At 38.5% G+C, this 21,213-nt stretch overlaps 2 protein-coding genes and 3 non-coding genes across 6 annotated transcripts in view; all 5 read left to right on the plus strand.

Annotated features, from left to right (window-relative positions):
• The first annotated feature begins 1,514 nt into the window (after window positions 1-1,514).
• RABGGTB (Rab geranylgeranyltransferase subunit beta) lies at window positions 1,515-9,375 on the plus strand. 2 transcript variants are annotated; one of them, XM_006146057.3, is made up of 9 exons: window positions 1,515-1,589; window positions 2,557-2,664; window positions 4,166-4,363; window positions 4,883-4,988; window positions 6,155-6,207; window positions 6,290-6,400; window positions 6,973-7,098; window positions 8,417-8,566; window positions 8,876-9,375. In XM_006146057.3, exons 1-9 carry the CDS (start codon window positions 1,587-1,589, stop codon window positions 9,014-9,016), a joined length of 996 nt encoding a protein of 331 aa, XP_006146119.1. In that variant the 5' UTR covers window positions 1,515-1,586; the 3' UTR covers window positions 9,017-9,375. The 2 variants fall into 2 exon arrangements, with proteins under 2 accessions (XP_006146119.1, XP_027626671.1); XM_027770870.1 differs by lacking the exon at window positions 1,515-1,589 and having other exon boundaries at window positions 2,556-2,664; window positions 4,151-4,363.
• Window positions 2,344-2,422, plus strand: LOC114007396 (small nucleolar RNA SNORD45). Its single transcript, XR_003549029.1, has one exon. It is a non-coding gene; the product is annotated as a small nucleolar RNA SNORD45 (small nucleolar RNA).
• On the plus strand, window positions 2,727-2,810 carry LOC114007395 (small nucleolar RNA SNORD45). The gene has a single exon (XR_003549028.1). It is a non-coding gene; the product is annotated as a small nucleolar RNA SNORD45 (small nucleolar RNA).
• LOC114007397 (small nucleolar RNA SNORD45) lies at window positions 4,464-4,533 on the plus strand. The gene has a single exon (XR_003549030.1). It is a non-coding gene; the product is annotated as a small nucleolar RNA SNORD45 (small nucleolar RNA).
• A 1,006-nt stretch (window positions 9,376-10,381) lies between the features above and the next one.
• Window positions 10,382-21,213, plus strand: part of MSH4 (mutS homolog 4) — a 130,528-nt gene continuing 119,696 nt past the window's right edge. Inside the window, exons 1-2 of the mRNA XM_027770883.1 lie at window positions 10,382-10,935; window positions 17,845-18,027. Coding sequence (XP_027626684.1) covers window positions 10,596-10,935; window positions 17,845-18,027 — 523 coding nt within the window. The 5' untranslated portion in view covers window positions 10,382-10,595. The remainder of the gene's footprint in view (window positions 10,936-17,844; window positions 18,028-21,213) is intronic.

Consider the following 21,213-nt stretch of genomic DNA (forward strand, 5'->3'; position numbering starts at 1 on the left):
GTTCCTGGTAAGCCACATATGTCAGTATATCATGAATTCTCCAAATTGTTAGTTAATGTAACGAATGGAAGCCTAGCCCCGGGTGTGGTGTTTAAGGCAGCTGGATCACACACAATCACACATGTTGAGTCACACCCTCAGGCTTGGAAACACACTTGGCACATGTGCCTGTGTTTTTCAAAATCCTGAAAGGAGAAAAAGGTGGGGAAGAAATTACCACCTGATCATTCCCCATGGAGGTGGTACCATCCCTCTCCTCCTTGCTAATAAGGCAGAAGATAGGCATATTGAGGACACGTGCCCTCTGGCAAAAAATTTTTTAAAAGTAATGGATTGATGGAATCATACTAACATTTCTAATGAGTACTCGAAAATGCTCGGTGTGAAAAACAAGAATGCACAAATGAAAACAGCTGTATTACAGTTTGCACATCTGAACTCTGTGGAAAGCTCATAAAAAGCCACAGGGGTTTCTTTTTTGTAATTTTCAAATATTTTAACTATTAGTAAGGTAAGAGTTACACCACAATTACCGTAGATAGGTGAAGGGTCCTGAAAGGAAGTCACTATGTTTTCCTCTTTTAATGAAGTCTCTGCGTTTTTCCTCTATGGTCTGATTATTATAGTCTCTAACTTAGGACTCCTTGCTTATAAGGCAGAAGATAGGGATAGTGAGCACACAGACAAGATAAGGCCAAGATGGAGTCATGGTGACTGTTTTCACAGCCAAAAGTTGGCTGCATTGAAACCCAAATTAACTGTAAGGGCAACAGTTTCTATTCGGTAACTGTATTGTAACAAGAAGTACAGGGCTATGGTCGGCTGACTCCACAGAATAGGGTGATAAATCACTGACCATTTTCTAAAGCTCACTTCCTTAACAGAGAGACAGCTCAGTGCTAAGACTGCTAGATTAAAAAAACCCTCACCTCCAGTCCCTCTTCAGAAACCTATTAGGGCCCCTCTTCAATTGTATTGGAAGTTTTTTTTTTTTTCCTAATAGATTCCTCTGTCCTCTGCTTTCTATGTTCAGGTCTTTAATTCTTCCTGTACTAAGACAAGAACTAGCACAGGTGTTAGGTCCGATCACCCAGCACTCGCACCTCATCAGCATTTCCAGGGGGCGGGGGGAGGGAGGGTGAAGGGGGATAATGGGCCCGATAGCAAACGCACTAGGTAAAAAGGAAGGGACTATGAAGATTTCATTAACGAATATTCGAAAACATCTATTAAACACTACGTGCAAGCAGGCACTCTATTATTAAAACAGCCATTTCAGATCTTAAACACAAAGAGTCTCGAGAACAAATGATTTTTTAAAAGCAACTCTGATATCTAAATACAAGCTAAAATTGTTCCGGATAATTTCTAGTTGCTGCAAAATCAAAAAGGGAACCAAGGACTTTGGACGCAGGCAGTGAAGACACCTATGAGAAATCGGTGGGGTCCTAGGGATGTTTTGCCCTTCAGGCACGAGTATAGTCAGCTATGTCCGGGGGCAGAGGGGACTTGAACGCTGTTGCGCAGGCGCGCGACTACAAAGTCTACTCAGGAACTGGCAAAGATCTTTCTTTCGGCTCTCAGACATGGTGAGCGTCGTCTCTTTTCTCGCTGCTCTCTAAATGGGTTGGGAGGAAATGGGGTAGAGTATTGTGGAACGGCGTAATCACGGTAGGGTTGTTTACTGAATACTGTCCAATCATTGATTTAAGTCCCTGGCCTTGTGTTTCTTGAGGCCCTAAAGGGTGAAGTATTACTCAGCGTTTTTTGCAGGCCGCGGGAGCACAATTGCTACTTCTAAGTCCAGGCTTCCTCCTGTCGTATGGGCCTGTAGGATTGTGCGGTCTAATTTCTTAGTGCCTTTCAAAAAGCTGGGGCCGGTAATGTGTATTATTTTATGTATTTTAAAATTTTGGCTCACATTTTTAAAGGTTATTAGCAATTCGATCTCGTGCAGAGACTTAGTAAAATTTTAAATGGGATCAAAAAGAAAATCTCTACGTTTTTGTCAGTCGTTATGATCTACTTGTCTGCAATGCAGTCTCAATCACAAACGTCCAGGCTCGTTGATGAATGCGAAAAGTTAAAAGTCGTTGGACCTAGAAGAAAACTTCCTTGGTAACTAGACGTAGTTTTGGGGTGCATAAAAGATCCTTAAGAACCTAGATTTGATTAAGTAGGGATCTGGCTGCAAATTAAGGGCCTGCAGGATTTTTAAAAATGTTTTTGTTTTTGCATGCCGTATGCCACGTGTGAACTGTAAGTTGTCCTGAATCCTAAGTTTTGGTAGTTAACTCTTTAAGTAGGAGATAAGCTGTAACAGATGCAGGTAGTACTTTTTTGGGTCGATGATGAGTTGGCATGTATTCTGAATTTAAAGTTGATTATTACTATTTTAGCTCTAGAATTACTCTGAGACCTGAAAAATAACTGAATTGTGACTAAGAGGGATCTCTAATGTTTTAAAGTTCTTTTTTGTTATATGCTTAAGTACTTCTGTGGCATCTTCTGTTTTACAGTGGTAAACTTGAAATTATTGTCTTTTTATCTTGTAAGGGCACACAGCAGAAGGATGTTGTTATCAAGGCAGATGCACCAGACACTCTGTTATTGGAGAAACATGCTGATTATATTGCATCCTATGGCTCAAAGAAAGATGATTATGTATGTATGATTTCTTGTTAGAAGTTTAAATTTTTGTTTTTGTAGTTGGGGTAATGTTTCAAGGTCAATGATGTGTTGGCATGTATTACCTGAATTTACTCCTGATGTGTAATGAAACATTAGCTCTAGAATTACGCTGAGACTTTGAAAAGTTTTACCCCAAGTTCTTTTTTTGGGGGGAGAGGGATTTCTTTTTTTTTTTTTTTTTTTTGCCATAGGGCGTGTGCACTCGCCAGACAGAGACAGAAAGCGAGAAGAGAAATCATCCCCCAGAAGGATGGCCACACCACAATCCCTTCTCCGTTCTCTCAGGTTCTTGGGCACGCTTGCAAACATGCCCAGCGTGAGTTCTAAGCCACCGAGTTGAGACAGGAACCTTGGTCGACTAAATGGTAGTCCTGCGACATAGCCGTTAAGCTAACTGCTAGTCCCTACCCCAAGTTCTTAAAAGAGTAGATTTTGCTCTCTGGGACAATCTTAGCAAAAAGTAGTGTCTCAGAACATATCTTTTTCTCTTATCCAAACATTTGGATTATCTTCATTTTATTTACCATTTTAGGAAAGGATCTGGCATTGATGAGTTTGAATTAGTTGTTAGGTTGTTCCCATTAAGTGATTACTGCTAAAATTAACTACTAATTAGTAGTAATCATGGAGTTCAGGAGATAGGTACTTTTTCCCTGGCAGACTTAAAGGTTTGACTTGCTCCCTCATTTTACGTCTTGTCCACCAGCCTCTATTCTAAACCTTGAATTTGAATTGGCTGCAAACCAAGATATTCACTAGATTGAACTGCAGCAAAAGGGCCCAACATGGTGAACGTGTTGGATCCCATATTGCCGACTAACATGCTTGACCCAAACTGGTGACTTGGAAGTATGCCAGGTGCATGTGTGCTCAAAATCCCAAGAGGAGAAAAGAAATTGTGGCATGGCCATCCCTCTCTAAGGAGGGATTTCTGACTTCTCTCTCCTGTGGGGAGCATGCACATTATGGCAAAAATCTTAAAAAGAAAAAAAAAAAGTTTGTTTCTGGAATCTTCCTATTTTCATGTCTCCTTGATCAGGCACCGTTTTATCTGAGCATAAACACCTACTTTTACATGCTTACATTTTGATTTTTATGTAGTCACATCATTTATTAAAATGTGAAAGGTTTGGTAATGGTGTTCCTGTATTAAAAGAATCGATATAAACACAATACAGGCACTGAAACAATATTCTACCCAAACTTTATTGATGGAAAGAAAAATAGCTTTTTTTTCTGAGTTACCTTACCTCTCTGCTCTTGGGAGGAGCCCTATTTATAGTATCAGTCACAGATAAACATACATACTAGTCAGATAAATTATTTCTGATTAATTTTGCCTGAAAATAGCTCCTAATAAGTTAAAACATAAATTTAAGTTTACTGTTAATTAGCGATGCTGTTAGGCTGTCATGTTAACTTTGTTTTTAATCTAACCCAGTAAATTCTGATACTTAAGAATTGTGTATTTTAGGAGTACTGTATGTCTGAGTATTTGAGAATGAGTGGCATCTACTGGGGTCTGACAGTAATGGATCTCATGGGACAACTTCATCGCATGAATAGAGAAGAAATTCTAGCGTTTATTAAGTCATGCCAACATGAATGTGGTGGAATAAGTGCTAGTATTGGACACGATCCTCATCTTCTATACACACTCAGTGCTGTCCAGGTAAATACTAATTAAAACTCCATTGTCTTGATAGTATATTGAAACTATTAGGAAGATTACAAACGTCAGTAACTGATACTAAAAATTAAAAGCCCTATAAGGTCAGTGATGTGATGGCATGTATTAGCTGAATCCAAAGTTGATGTGAATTTTAAAATTACTGAGACCTTGTGGGGTGAAATTAGAAGTTTCGTTGAGTTGTATATTGTATAGTATTCGTAAAAACCACCTGGCAGTTTAAAAGTATTTCTATATGTGAAAGTATTTCGAATGCCAAGTTAAAATTTGGATCAAGAGAATGCTTCATGGTTTCTAAAATTTTGGTTGGCTACAACACTTCTTGGTCATTTTATTGACAGGAAATCTGCATATTTGAGAAAAGTATATATACATAGACAAGATGTGTGTGCTTTACAGCAAAGGATAGTTAAGGAAAGCTTAAATGTAAATGTGAAGGAATGTTTATTTAGCGTCTTTATTGCAAATTATTACTATAATATTTATGTGTCTTTGTTGCAGATTCTTACTCTATATGATAGTATCAATGTTATTGACATAAATAAAGTTGTGGAATATGTTCAAAGTCTGCAGAAAGAAGATGGTTCTTTTGCTGGAGACATTTGGGGTAATTTCAAATTTAGTCTGCATCTAAAATAACAACATTTTAGACCTGGCTTTACTAGTAGCCAGCTTATAAAGAGATTTTAAGTTTTCCATCTTTTCAGGTCCCAGTAAGCAGCTGGTCTAGCTGGTCTGCTGGAAGTTCCAGCATGCACTGTGGTAGTTATATCAACATACAGGAACACTGGAACAGAGTGGGCCAGTCTAAAAGATAAGGTAGGTGATTTTTTTCCCCCAGTATTTGGTGGCTTTGTAAAGTTTTTTTTTTTTAAAAAAATTGCTGGAAAAGGAAATCTGTTTTAAAACTTTACAAACTTACTGAATATTTGAGAGAGTATAATTTTACTTGATAAATGTAGATAATCTATACTTTGGGGTTGAACCCAGTGCAGGCCAGAGAGACCAGCTGCTTTATGGGATGTGAAAATCTTTTATAAAATAGGGTAAGTTTATTTCCATTATTAGAAGTTAGTCCTGGGCTACATTTGTGGCCTGGCATTTAGGGCAGCCAGGTCCCACATGGCCGATTGTGCAGTTCAAGTTTTGAACATGGTGGCTTAAGAAACAAGCCTTGTGGGACCAGCAGTTAGTGTAATGGCTGTGTTGCTGGACTCCCACATAGTCGACTGCAGTTCAAGTCCCGGACCCGGTGGCTTAAACTCACACTGGGCGCATGTGCGTGTGTGCCCAAAATTCGAGAGGAGAACTGAGACGGGATTGCAGCGTGGCCATCTCCCTGGGGGGGTGATTTCTGGCTTTCTGCCTCTCTGTCTGTCTTTCTGGCAAGCACACACGCCCTATAGCAAAAAAGAAACATGCCTTGTGCATGTGTCTGCCTGCCTAAGATCCCAAAAGGAGGGAGAAACGAAGCAGAGGAGATTGTGGAGAGACCATTACCCGCTGGGGTTGCTTTTGCCTCTCTAGCCATTGCATGTGCCTTCTAACAAAGCAAACTGACTAGTCCTTCAGATTCTTAAAGTTTTTGTTATTTGACTTTAGATTTAGTATTCCTCTTACATACCTAAATTTATCTTGAACCATTAGAAATTTACTAGGGTAGTTGTATAGATTGTGCTTTTAGAGGGTAGTTGTATAGATTGTGCTTTTAGATGACTTGGATGATGTAGTCAAATGTCTGATGTTTGCTCTGGTATGGTTTTTTCATTTTAGGAGAAATTGATACAAGATTCTCTTTTTGTGCGGTGGCGACTTTGGCTCTATTGGTAAGCTTTGAATACTGTGTTGAAATTATTAGATGACCATGATTATGCTGGAATTTAATAGTTGTATTTGTTTTGTTTAAAGGGGAAACTTGATGCTATCAATGTGGAAAAGGCAATTGAATTTGTTTTATCCTGTATGAACTTTGATGGTGGATTTGGTTGCAGACCAGGTTCTGAATCTCATGCTGGGCAGGTAACTTAAGATAAGCACCAATTTTGAGGAGATAACCAATGATTAAAAATGAGAAATCATACTCATAAAATTTAGTATTAATCTGAATGAAGTTAGACTATAATGTGGCAAGTTGCTTATTTGCTAATTAAAGCATTTCACAATTTGCTTTATTTATATACCTTCTTCTTTCAGAGAATTTCTTCGACTCAGGTTCATAATCACCAAAGTACATTTGTATTTGCCATAAAATTTTAATTAACTAGATATATGAAAACATTGCATTCCACTTTGAGCTAAATGAGCACTACTTCATGTAGGCAAGAAAACATATATATATAATTGTGGAATACTTGGTCACAAAGGAATTTTGACAGTAGTATTTCAACTCAGAATTGGGTCCTGTTAATAGTGATAGTATTGTATTATGGGCTTTTTGCATAATTCTGAGATTTAATGTGTTTGAAGTTCTAAATGTTCAATTATTAGATCAGAAAGCAAACTTTAGATGTAAGTGGGGTTTTAATAATTTTTCTATCACTTTTACTGTCAAGAAATTATTATACAAATGTACTTTATGTCTGTAATTTTAGATCTATTGTTGCACAGGATTCCTGGCTATTACTAGTCAGTTGCATCAAGTAAATTCTGATTTACTTGGTTGGTGGCTTTGTGAACGACAGTTACCTTCAGGTGGACTCAATGGACGACCAGAAAAGGTACTTACTGTTGGCTAAACTGTTTCATTAGCTCTGTAATCTTAGTGCTACTACTTTGTCTTCCACATTTTAGTTTTGCTCTTGAAAACTGGCCATGAGTTTGTTTTTTTGAGAGGTTTTTGCTATAGGGTGCACGCACTCGCCAGAGAGAAATCACCCCCCCCCCAGAGGGGATGGCCACTCCCCAGCACCTTGTCCTCCATTCTCCTTTTAGATCTTGGGCATGCATGCGCATGCACCCGGCAGCATGACTTTAAGCCATCCAGTCTGAGATTTGAACCGCAGTCAACTGTGTGGGATTACATCGACATAGCTATTACGCCAACTGCTGGTCCCTAATTTTTTTTTTTTAACCTGACTTTATTGTAATTTTTCAGTAATATCCTATAAAAGGACTTTGGTAGAAGTAGAACCTACTTTGTTAAAGTACTATGGGCCCCTGTGTCCATTTTCAATAGGCTTAAAGAAAACATACAGTTTACCATCTAATGGCACTTTTTACAACAAATTTCACATTCTGAAATTAATTGTTGTGTTACTTACAGGAGAATACAAAACTATTAAATACTCATAGTTCAAAGTATTTGTGTTGAGACATAGTAAATTTTTTTTTTTGAGAGAGAGAGATTTTTGCTATCGGGTGTGTATGCTAGCCGAAGAGACGAGACAGAAAGTGAGAAGTCACCCCCCTAGGGGGGATGGCCATGTCACAATCCCTTCTCCAATCTCCTCTTGGGATTTTGGTCACACAAACCACAGTTGACTCTGGGAGTTAAGCGTTGTAACCATTTCACCATCTGCTGGTCCAGAGACATTGTATAAATTTTGGAAGTTTTTTTTTCCCTCATCTTTCTGAAGGCCTTGGATTTTTTCAAGCATTGGAGTGAAGGTCTTTAAATATTTACATTCTGGACCTACGTTATGGTTATCCATCTTCTACAGAATCTCCACTTTCATCTATTGGAGTGAATGGAGAGTTAATCTGGCTACATTAAAGGGATTTTTAAAGGGTTATTTTATTTGCTTTATTATTATTTTTTAACTTGACCAGAGAGAGTGAAAGCGAGAAAGCAAACACCAAATCTGGGACTCAAACCATGGTTGGCCATGTGGGAATTCAGTTAAATTAGGCTGTAACATTTTCATAAGCAACCATTTCAAGTACTGCATGTCAGTATAACTATCCTTTGATGTCCCTCACCCAATTTGATTATCAGGTTAAGAGTGAGAACTCAATTTTTTTAAATTGATCTCAAAATGAGAGAAATAAAAGAATGGAGAATAAAATTGTGACAACTTTTTGTGATCTTTTTCCTAGTTACCAGATGTATGCTATTCATGGTGGGTTTTGGCCTCCCTAAAGATAATTGGAAGGCTGCATTGGATTGATAAAGAAAAATTGCGTAGTTTCATCTTAGCATGTCAAGATGAAGAAACGGGGGGATTTGCAGACAGACCAGGAGATATGGCAAGTATTTTTCTCACGTTTGTGTAAGGTATTTTCTCATTGTTGCATTACTATTATTCTGTATGTATTGAGACATAAGAGAGATGGGTGGTTCATGGTGCTTCAGATTCAATATTTTTTAAACTTATTTTAAAATTCATGATGGATATAGAACCAATTTTCAGAAATTTCTCATCAGTTGCTTACCAAATTAAGTGTATGGTGAAGGTCAGGTGTTAAAAATTTTAAAGCCTTACTAAATAATAGACTTTTTAAATTTATTTCAAGTTTTCATTTTGTAATAAGTTAATGGATTCTTCTCTTAAACAGGTGGATCCTTTTCATACGTTATTTGGAATTGCTGGATTGTCACTTTTGGGAGAAGAACAGATTAAACCTGTTAGTCCTGTTTTTTGCATGCCTGAAGAAGTGCTTCGAAGGGTGAATGTTCAGCCTGAACTAGTGAGCTAGAGTCATTGATGCAGCAGTTGCTGAGTGTGGTTTTGGCATCTCAACATTTCTGTATTTGAAGTGCTTACTGAATTTTAAAATGACTACTGTTAATATTTTGTACTGTATATTATTGTGTTAATTTTAATAAATTATATAATTATACATATTGTAAAGTAAGTATTATTTCTTGGCTTTAGACTTTCTTTAGAAATGCTGTTAATCTGAGTTCTGCTTGATCTTGTGTTTGTGTACACTTAACATGTTCTTTAACAATAGTTATTTAAACTGTTTTGTTGTCATTAAGTGATAAAAATGGGTAAGCACCATATATGAATTAAACAATGCACAAAATAAATGACTTTGTAATTTGGGAGTAATTTATGGATTTTAATAGTATTAATCTTGAGTTAGCCTCATGTTTACCTAAATGGAAGTTGCCATACTATCTTACAATGGGATTAAAGTTTGGGGTCAACTTACTATCTTACAATGGGATTAAAGTTTGGGGTGGGCTTAATTTTCATTTTATAGGTCAGAACTATCTAAAGGGGATTAGCAGTTGGCGTAATGGCTGTGTCACTGGATTCCCATGTAATCGACCGCTGTCCTGGACCCAGTTGCTTTCTGGAGAGCCCATGCACCCTATAGCAAAAATCTCCACCACCCCCCCCCCAAAAAAAAAAAAATGCCCAAAGGACTGTTGGACCTTTTTTCTTTTTCCAATGAGGAAACACTTTAATCAGTAAATTCTTACTAGCTACAATGTTTTTTGAGCCTGTTGTTTAAAAATAGATGTAAGTATTATCTAAGGCATTTACAAATTTTAGGGGGATAATAATAATGTTTTAGTTCAAATTTTCTCAAGCATGTTTACAATCCAATCAATAACAGGATAGGCTATAGTTGTTGGAATGTAGCTGAACCATGCTGTGCATGCATGATTTTTTTGAAGCACTTAATTGAGTAATTGCATAGTGGTATAAGTGAGTGACTTCCATTAGTATCTGTAGCTGTTTTCTTATTCCTAGCATCCCTAGGAAGCTGGTGGTACTACCACCAAATCTGAGTAATTTCTCCAGAGATCATCACTTCCTTGTGGACTTCATTCACAAGGCCTATATTAGATGGTTGTACTGAGATACTGAGCAGCATTAAGTGTACTCACTTATCAGAGGCACTGGGTGCAGTTTTCTATATTTACTATACTTGGACTATACGAAATAAAAGTTTGTGACATTTTCCTGTATGGGAAATAGGGCACTGTAAGAACACCAAACCCAGGGTTCATTGATGAGCCCCGAAGAATTACACTCAAGGATTCCTGAAGGTTGAGGAATGCTTTACCCCATGTTAAGGTTCCTGTGCGAGATGAAAGGACGGGACAGCTGAGAGCACTGCCTGGATGCAACTTAGCCCTAGATGCCATGTGAGCAAAGATGGCCACGTGTGGTAAACTGGGCATGCGCGCGCCTGCGCAGTTCCTCCAGCTGAGCCGTATCAATTTGCGCCTGCGCGTTGCTTCCCGCCCTTTTAGTGGTGCCACTTGTGCCTAGGCTACGCAGAGGGCCAAGACGTCTATTCTCCGGAAGGACTGAGGATGCTGAGGAACGAGGTCATGTCAACTTCGCCTTCGGTCCCAGCAGCTTCCTCCTCATCTGTAGATGTTCACTTACATGGTCCCCGCCACGGTTTTGGCCCCCAGGAGACCCCTCAGAGCCGCCCTTCAGTCCAGGCCTTCTCGGAGTCGACTCTCCTGCGCACATCCGGAGCCGCGGGTGACCGGAGCAGCAGCAGCAGTGTCTCTCGCCAACCGCCAAGCTTCCAGCCAGCTCCAGGAAAGGCGTGGTTGGGTGGGAGGGTCTCTGTCAACTCGAGGCTTGGGGAGCGCGGGTGGAGGTTACCACAAAAGCCACTCAGCAGTGGTTTGGATGGAGGATGAGGACATAGTGCTCTGGGAATCTGGTGGGTCTGGGTGGTTAAAAGGCTTGACTCTCCCAATTGGTTTTATTACAAGACCATTATGGCAGATGGCTCAGTTCTGAACCGGTGGAAATATCACATAAGCCCCCCTCCCCCCCAAAAAAAAAGTATATGACAGTTTGTGCAAAAGTTTGCTTATCGGATGGTATGCTGAACTTCACCTGCTTTATTTTAGTCTCTTAAAAGTCTTCCTATGGAGGAGTGGAAATAGGTTAAATTGAACATTTCATCTAATTTGGTTGAATAATCAGTATTAAAAAGTATATGTCCTTCTAGGTGGGTTCAGATTTTTTCACTTCATTCCTGGCAAAAGCATCACCGTTTTTGTACACACCATCACTTTTCAGCTCATCTTATTAATTTTATTTATAGTTTTTTCTTTGAGAGATTTTTGCTATAGGGCGTGTGCACTTGCTAGAGAGACAGAGACAGAAAGTGGGAAATCACCCCTCAGTGGGGATGACCACACTTCAATCCATTCTCCATTCTCCTCATGGGATATGTGCACACATGTCCCCTATGTGTTTCAAGCTGCTGGGTCTGGGACTTATACTGTGGTCAACTACATGGGGAGTCCAGCAACGTAACTATTATGCCATCTGCTGGTCCCAAGTTACTACTATTTTAAAATTTTCTATAGGGCACAAGGAATCACCAGAGATAGATAAAGATGAAAAATGAAAAACAAGCCACCTGGCCCAGGACTCATTGTGGTCAGCCACATGGGAGTCCAGTGCCTTACTACCACACTATCTGCTGGCCTCCATCTCTTTAACTCTCTTACTATGATTTCCTTGATTCCCCTTGCCCCTCTCAGAGAACCACTGTATTCACCTTTGTTAGCTCCTAAATTTGTCTTAAGAGGCTTTTTTTTCCCCTCCTAGGCCACTTCTACCTGTGTGTGAAGATCACCATAGCAGATATCTTATGTTACAGATTCCCATTTCAGACTCTTAAGTTTCTATTAACAACTGATGGATCTTTCATACTTATTATAGTTAATAAAATTAATGACTCAACAGCTCTTTAACCTACTTCTACTTATCTCAATCTCTCAATCACTTGGTTGCCTAATTTTTTTTTTTTTTAACTTGCTGTAGGATGCATATACTTGGGGTGAGGGGATAGTAAGAAAGTACCTCCCCTGGGGCGGTGACCTCATGGCAATCCCTTCTCATCCATTCTCTTCTCAGTGTTTTGGCACACGTGCACAAGTCTCTGCCTGTCTCTCAAGCTGCCAAGTCCAGGACTCAAATTGTGCTGTTGGCTATGTGGGATCCAGCCACTTTGGTTGCTTAATATTAACAATAGAAGATCTCTGGTCCAGAAGTGATGTGCTGGCTAAGGCACTGGATTCCCACATGGTTGAGCATGGTTCAAGTCCTGGACCTGGTGGCTTGAAAAATCACGCCAGGTGCATATGCGTGTGCATACCCAAGATCCCGAGAGGAGGAAGGATGGAGAAGGAATTGCTGCATGGGGAATGATATTTCTCTCTCTCTCTCTCATGCTTGCACACACACCCTACTGCAAAAACCTTAGGGGAAAAGAAAAGGATTACTTTCTTTCAGAACATTCAGTTATTGGGGCCAGTAGCTGTTGTGGTGGTGAAGGTGCTTAGACTTCCACAGGGTCAACCACAGATTGAGTTTGCAGTTTGAGTCCTGGACCTGGCAGCTTGCTTTCTCACTTTCCCTCTGCATTTCTGTCTCTTTGTCTGGTGAGCATATGGGCCCTGTAACACAACTTTTTTTTTTTTGAGAGATTTTCACTGTAGGGCGCGTGCGCTCGCCAGACAGACAGAGACATAGAGACAGAAAGCGAGAAATCACCCCCCAGGGGGGATGGTCACGCCGCAATCCCTTCTCCTCCATTCTCCTCTCGGGATCTTGGGCACGCACGCACACGCGCCCGGCGTGAGTTTTAAGCTACCGGGTCCGGGACACGAACCGCGGTCGACTACGTGGGAGTCCAGCGACATAGCCATTACGCTAACTGCTGGTTCCCAACACAGTTTTTTTAAAAGTAAATAAAATTGAATAATTCTGTAAAAAAATACAGTTATAAGTCCTATCTATATCTTTTAAATAATTTTGTCCCTTTCAATCTCTGTGCTATGGCAGGTCCTCATAATTTTTTTTCTACATTGACACATCAAACTCCATGGGGTTGGCAGGTGGCGTGGTGGTTAAAGGCACTGGAGTCCCACATGGCTGACTGGTTCCAGTCCTGGGCCTGGCAGTTTGCTTTCTCACTTTCCCATTCTCTCTGTCTCTCTCTGGTCAAACTAAAAAAATAGTAATAATAAATGGAGTTAAATAAATAATTATTTTAAAAACTCATAGGTATTTTCCCTTCTTCCAAGCTTAAAATACACCAAAGTTGGGGCCAGCAAGTATAGTGTTTAAGGTGGCTGGGTATCACATGGTTGACTACGCAATTTGAGTCTTGGAATGGCTGGCTTGTGTGTGCATGTGTCCAAAATCCCAAAAGGAGAATGAAGGAGAAGGGAGAAGGCATGACTGTCCTCTTTGGGGGGTGATTTCTCACTTCCCCTTTCTTTGGCAAGTGTACATACTCTATGGCAAAAAAAACTAACAAAGAAAACCAAAACAAATAAAAAATCACCAGAGTTATATGGAAAATGAAACTATTATATCCCTTCCTGTCCACTTAAATCAGTTGCTCCATGGGCAGGTAAAAGATGAAATTCTTGTAATGGCATGATGGTTACGTTATTGAACTCTCATGTGGTCAAATGTGTTTTGAGTCCTGGACCTGGTGGCTTGAAAAGTCATGCTGGGCACGTGTGTGTATGTGCCCAAAATCCCAAGAGGAGAATAGAGGAGAAGGAATTGTGGGGCAGCCATCCTCTGAGAGGTGATTTCTCACTTCCTCTCTTTTCATTCCTCTCTGTCTCTCTGGTGAGCATACATGCCCTATTCACGTGCACTGTAGCAGATATTTCTTTCTTTAAAAAAAAAAAAATCAGATTCTTTAGAAAGGTATCCAAGGCTATTTGAGGTCTGTTTCCAATCTTAACAGCCTATTGATCATAGCTTCTTATTTACCTTTGCTTTGCAACACACTATTTTTTATCAGTAATGATCATATCCACTAGTTAATGTATATCTACTTTATTCTAGCTTCTTATTAGGGATATGATATTTCTTTTTTTTTTTTTTTTTTGAGAGGTTTTTGCTGTAGGGCGTGTGTGCGCACCAGAAAGACAGAGAGAGAGACAGAGAGACAGAAAGTGAGAAATCAGAGAGAGACAGAGAGGCAGAAAGCGAGAAATCACCCCCCAGGGGGATGGCCATGTCGCAGTCCCTTCTCCTCCATCCTCCTCTTGGGATCTTGGGCACACACACACGTGCCCGGCGTGAGTTTAAGCCACCGGGTCCGGGACTTGAACTGCGGTCAACTACGTGGGAGTCCAGCGACATAGCCATTACACTAATTGCTGGTCCCAGGGTATGATATTTCTGATTCTCACAATTTTAATGCAAAGTAAGAATTTTTTTGTACCTGTTTTACAGAAGAAACCAAGGCCCAGATTAGGAGCTAGAGATAATTTATGCTCACAAAGAATTTATGGCTCACTAAGACAAAGTTAAAAAATCAAATACACTGTTAAAAGATACTGTATTTAGGCCAGCCCATGGCCTGGTGGTTAAGGTGGCTGAATCCCACATGACCAACTGTGTGGCTTGAGTCCCAGGTCTGGTGGCTGAAAAACATGGTGGGTGCCTGTACATGCCCCAAATCCCACCAGGATGAAGAAATGGAGAAGGGATTGTGGTATGACTATGCCCCAATCTCTCTTTCCATTGTCTCTGTCTGCACATGCCCTCCAGTTAATAATAATGATAATAGTAACTAAATTTGAGGCTTTTACAATTTTTGAGTTATTTACTAAAGTGGGAGAACAAAAGTGAGTAAACTAAAACAAGGTAAGTTGCAACAAAGTGCCAAGAGTCTAAAGTAGCCCAACAACAAGAAACAGTGCTCTTGGCCTTTTCTTTCTGGTAACTTGTTCTCTTCTTTGTCTCATTAAAGAATAGGAATACTGGACCCAACAGACAGTGTAGTGGTTAAGGTCCTGGACTACCACATGGGCCACAGTTTGAGTCCTGGACCTAATGGCTTGCTTTTTCACTTTCTCTCTGTCTCTGTCTGGTCAAATTAAAAAATAATAATAACAAAAATAATTATAAAAAAGAATAGCAATGCTAACGAACCACATTTTGTCTTATTTTTACACACTTTTTTATGATGTAACCCCTACATTCTGTTCACATCTTTCTAAATAGTTCCTTTATCAAAGTCTCTTCAAATTATCCTAGTTTGAGTATGTCACTGATTCTTGCTGGAACCCATGAAAAGAGGTTACATTTTATCCTATAGTGGTTATTATGAGGAGACACTTAGAAATTGTAAGAAAGGGAGATATGTGATGAAATTTTTTTTTTTTCAGATAGATCACTGGCAATGATATGAAGAGGGGATTAGAATGGTATTGTAATACTATTGGGTAGTTGGGAAAGTCATGATGCAGTTTTGCATAGAAAAAGAACACCATAACTTTCCTGACGACCAAATAAAAACAAAGAAGAAAGTATGGGCTTAAAATGGGCTGGTGAAAGTGGAGATGGATTGAAATTTAATGATATTAAGGAAAAAATTACAGGTCTTGGTCACTGATTGGGAATTATGTTTGATGAAAAAGGAATTAAAAATGACCCCTAAGTTTATGACTTGAGTGATAGCATACAAGATGATACAATTGAACTTGACTGGGAGAGATAACTTATGGATACTTAAAAATTCTGGGAAGATATCTAAAGGTTTATATCTAAGACCTAGTTATATATATATATAGTGACACATTGATAGAACCTTTTGTGATGATAGAACTGTTCTATTTCTATGCTCTCCAGTATGTTTCTCAGTAGCTGGACGGATCTGTTGTGTATTAAGAATATAGTTAGTTAATTCATTAGAAATGAATTAATTTTTTTTGGTCAGACGACACATACACTCTCCAGAAAGAGAGAATAGGGCATGGTCACACACAATCCTTTCTCCATTTCTTTCTCCTTTTTTGAGATTTTGGGCACATACATACATGTACCCACCAGGTTCCTCAAGGGACCAGGTCTGGGACTTGAACTGCACAGTCAACCATGTGGGATCTAGCCTCCTCAACCACCAGCTGGCTTGAATTTTTATTTTACTTTGTTTTTAGTTTTCTAGATGGTACATGTGTTCAACTGAGCAGAACAGAGAAAAAGAGAAAGTGAGAAATCATTCTCTAGGAGGATAACCACACTGCAATCCCGTCTCCATTCTCTTGGGATTCTGGGTATGCATGCACACTAGCCTGGTGTGTTTTTCAAACCACTGGGTCTGGAACTCAAAACTGCACAGCCATGTGGGATCCAACTGCCTTAATCAGAAAACTACCTGGCTGGCCCCTGAATTTTTAATTTGATTTTGATTTAATTAAATGGTTGCATGTGGCTAGTGGCTACTGTATTGAACAGTGCTGGTAAAGAGCTAAGAATAGATTTTTTTTTTTGGATTTTTATAAGGTTGAGATATAAGAATAATATTTCATGACATGAATATTATATAAAATGCAGATTTTAGTATCTACAAATAAGATTTTATTGAAACATCAATGTGTGTTCATTTATGTATAGTTTATGACTGTTTTCTTGCTGTAGTGTCAGAATTGAATAATTTTGACAGTGACCATGTGGCCCACAAAGCCTAAAATATTTGCTATCTGGACCTTTATTAAATAGTTTATCAACTCCCAGTTTACAGTGTTAAAGGAGGAGTCAAGGTTGTAAACGAAGGCTTGAGAATTGTCAGTAAATAGTTGTTAATAAATAGAAATGAAGAGAACAGATGAGATACCTAGAGAAAGTGTATAATACTGATTTGTGAGAGAAGGTTTAACTTATGGAATCCTAAACTAACATTTAAGAGGCAGAGAGGAGGCATCAGCAATTGGCGTAATGGCTATATCGCTGGACTCCCATGTAGTCAATCATGGTTCGAGTCCCAGGGCTGGTGGCTTAAACTCACGCCGGCCACGTGTGCATGCGTGCTCAAGATCCTGAGAGGAGAATAGAGGAGAAGGGATTGTGGTGTGGCCGTTCCCTCTGGGGGGGTGATTTCTCACTTTTTGTTTCTCTGTCTCTCTTTCTGGCGAGCGCATACGCCCTATAACAAAAAGTTCTCCAAAAAATAAAAAAGAGACAGAGAGGAAAGAGAAGCCATCGGACTAAAGAAGCTAAAAGTCATTCAAGGATCCTGGTAGAGAATTCCCATGGAAATCAGAGAGAGTAGGGTAAACAAGCACAGTCATTGTTTTTAGAACTTTTATGTGCCAATGCTAGGCTGTTTATGTACATTCTTCCAAATTTTATAATAACCTTGTAAAATAGGTGTATCAGTAGATAAATACCTAAACAGGGAATTGAAACAAGTAGATCTAAAACCTTCTTTATGATACCGTTTACGTAGGAGGGGAGAGTTTCATATGAAGACGGTATCATATGAAAACTGATTTAATAATTACTATATGAATAAAACATATCTGAGGTATTTGAAGATCAGAAAGTGATTTATGATTTTAGCAAGAGTGGTCTCAATGAATATCTAAAAATATCCATATTAGCATATTTTAGTGAAAGTTTGATTATTAACAATGTCATTAAATTTGTCACAAAGTTATATTTTAAAAACAATTGACAGATGAACTGTTGTAGAAAGTGAACATGGTATAAATTGTAAGAATTAATGGATCATTGTGTAATTCTAATCATTAAGGAGTGATACTTTTTGAAATTTAGGTTCCTACTTTGGAAACAAAAGATCATATGCAGGAAATACAGTTACATCAAATTTTACTTTTGGTACAAGCTCATCTTCTGCACGAGATACTTATTATCCTCAGATACTTAAAACTCCACTGTCCACTGGAAATCCCCAGAGATCAGGTTATAAAAATTGGACACCGCAAATGGGATATTCAGGTAAAATGTAGTAGATTAAAGTAGGTGATCTTTTGAAACTTTTAAAGATTTGTCTTTTATGTATTAGAGTGGTTGCGTTTATTTGAAGTTATCTATAATTGATATGTATGATTGAAAGATAAATACATTAGTTTACCCATATTCAGAATTTGAAAATTGGCTGGTAAGGCTACATAGTTTCTTTTTTTCTTCCTTTTTTGAGTATTATTTGTATTTAATTTTACTTATTATTACTATCATTATTTTTCAAATATGCTATAGGGCACATGAGTGAGAGAGAGAGAGAGAGAGGGAGCGAGGGAGCAAACTACCTGGTCCAGCACTCAGATCACAGTTGGCCATGTGGGAGTCCAGCATCTTAACCACCACGCCACCTGCTGGCCCAGGCTACATAGTTTCTGATGTTATTTGTTAATAAATGCAGGTTTTTATTAACCTTCTTACAAAAAAAAAGCACAAGGACTAGAAAGCTGCACCTTTTATATATGATGATCATTTAAATCTAAAACTTGATTTTGATAATGCTGTTGGTTTTTTTAAGAGAGAGATTTTTGCTATAGGGAACGTGTGCTTGCTGGAGAGACAGAAAGCAAGAAATCCCCCCCCGGGGGGGGGGATGGCCACACCACAGTCCTTTCTTCATTCTCCTCTCAGGATCTTGGGCATGCATGTACACACACCTGGTGTGAGTTTCATACTGCTGGGTCCAGAACTTGAATTGTGGTCGACTATGGGGGAGTCCAGTAACATAACCATTATGCCATCTGCTGGTACCATATTGTTGTATTTTTAAATACTTAAATTTTAACTTTTATGTGAATGTACTAGATTTTTAGAAGAGAAATTTTATGGAAGAAATAAGTTTTTATGTATAACAATTTTCTTAACAATATAGCAACAGAATTTCTTGGTTATTGGATGTACAACTGCATACATTTATATAATGATACTTTTTAAAAGTAGTTTCATTAATGTACAGTCTTACTAACAATATATGAGTGTCCTCTTCAACATTTGGTATTGTCAGATTCTTAATATTTACCATCCTAAGAGTTGTAAAACACTATCAAACTTTAGTATGAATTTGCATTTTCTTTTTTTATTATTATTTATTTTCATTTACATTTTTTAATACATTCGATCACATTATTTAGCTTACAAGGTGATCATTTCAATATATGAACATTTCTCCCCAGTCGAGTTGATCAAAATATAACAACACTACCTCCCTCTCTCAACAATGCTGTCTTCATATCCCTCCTCCAAATGTTCTTCCCCAGGCCCCACTCCTCCACACACACCACATCTGGCATTCACATCCATGTCTTGTGTTTGAACATCCTTTAGCCTGAATTTGCATTTTCTCAGTTAGTAATGAGGTTATCTTTTTGTGTACTTTTGGCCAGATAGTTTTAATTTTTTGTTAACGAATGTTCATGTCTCTTGATCACTTTTCTTTAAGTTTGTGTTTCTGAATTTGTAGTAATTCTTTACATACCTATATAATTCATACATACCTAGCTTTGAATTATTTTCTATATTTGTTTCTATATTTCTAGCTCCTTTTTTTTCCTTAATTGCCTGAGAGTATGTGCACTTGTCAGAGACAGAAAGACAGGGAGAGGGAGAAAGCATGCCCCTTGGGATTTTTGGCATATGTACACACACTAAGGTATTTTCTACGCTGCAGAGCAGGGACTTGAGCTATAGTTGACTATGTGGGATCTGCCTTCCTCTAACCACTAGGCCATGGGGCCAACCCTCTAGCTCTCTTTTAAACCTTCATGAGTCATTATAACTCTCTCTCTATGCCAGTGTTACACCATATTAAATAATAATAAATCTTGATATCTAGTAGGATAGCCCTCTCACTGTTACCTTCCAGAAGCCACCTTATTTTTCTTCTTTAAAAGAGTCTTTGTTCTTCTTGGTCCTTTGCTTTTCCATTTAAATTTTGGGCCAATTTATCAAGTTCTACCAAAAAATATGTTGAGATTTTGATGAAATTGTACTTGTATGGAATCAGATTTTTAAAGGGAGAATAGAAATACCCACTTACTTAAGTCTAATTTATGGCTTTTCCATAATGTTTATAATTTTTTATTATAAATATATATTTTTATTAAATTTGTTGCTATGGAATCACATAATTTTTGTGACTATTGTTATCTTTAAAAAGTTTTTATCATTAATTATACATTTAATCACTATACATCATTTAGATTGTAAAGAGACTTTATCTAGCATAATATACACTTCAGTCCAGCCCAGTTGAGAATACTATACACATCCTCATCAACAGATAATAAACCATATCTGTGTCCCACAAATATCTTACCTCTTTATTTTTTTCCCCAAATTTCCTTTCCTATGCTCTTCCCCTCCCACACCTTTCCACTTTGTCTCTACTGTTCATAACAATTTTTAATGCTTTTATGTCCTCCAGTCTTTCAATTTCTACCAGACTGAGGACATTTAGTATATGTTAAGTGGAGACATACAATGTCTCTTTCATAGCCTGACTTGCTTCACTCAGCAACAAATCTTCCGTATTTGTCCACTTTCTATCAAATTCCAGGACCCTTTTTTTTTATGGCTGAGTAGTATTCCATGGAGTATATGTGCCGAAATTTTCAATCCATTCATCTGTTTGTGGACATTTGGATTGATTCCATGTCTTAGCAATCATGAATAATGCTGCAGTGAATGTAGATGTGCAAGCGCTTTTCTGACTGAGTGTTCTCCTGTCCTTTGAGTAGATACCCAGAAGTGGAATTTCTGGATCATATGGTAGGTCTATTTGAAGGTATTTGAGGAACCTCCATATCGTTCTCCACAGTGGCTGAACCAGTTTACATTCCCACCAACAGTGCAGGAGTGTTCCCCTTTCACCACATCCACTCCAGCACTTACCTTTTTTTTTTTAATTTCGCCATTCTGACTGGGGTCAAGTGGTATCTCATTGTGGTTTTGATCTGCATCTCCCTTATGGTGAGGGATGTTGAGCATTTCTTCATATGCTTTCTGGCTGTTCATATGTCTTCCTTATTTTCAGCTCATTTTCCCATCTTTTAATTAGGTTAATCTTACTCTTCCTGGTAAACCTCTTGAGTTCCCATTATCTTTTTTTAGAGAGTTTTTTTTTTTTTTTTCTATAGGGCACGTGCGCTTGCCAGACAGACAGAG

This window comes from Tupaia chinensis, unplaced genomic scaffold, assembly GCF_000334495.1.
Source record: "Tupaia chinensis unplaced genomic scaffold, TupChi_1.0 Scaffold000164_1, whole genome shotgun sequence".
NCBI classification, from domain to species: Eukaryota; Metazoa; Chordata; class Mammalia; order Scandentia; family Tupaiidae; genus Tupaia; species Tupaia belangeri.

What these genes read in the sequence shown, in the direction of transcription:
- RABGGTB (XM_006146057.3), top strand. An exon ending in ACACACTCAGTGCTGTCCAG is followed by an intron (nt 4,364 to 4,882) that starts GTAAATACTAAT and finishes TCTTTGTTGCAG; the next exon opens with ATTCTTACTCTATATGATAG. An exon ending in TCAATGGACGACCAGAAAAG is followed by an intron (nt 7,099 to 8,416) that starts GTACTTACTGTT and finishes TCTTTTTCCTAG; the next exon opens with TTACCAGATGTATGCTATTC.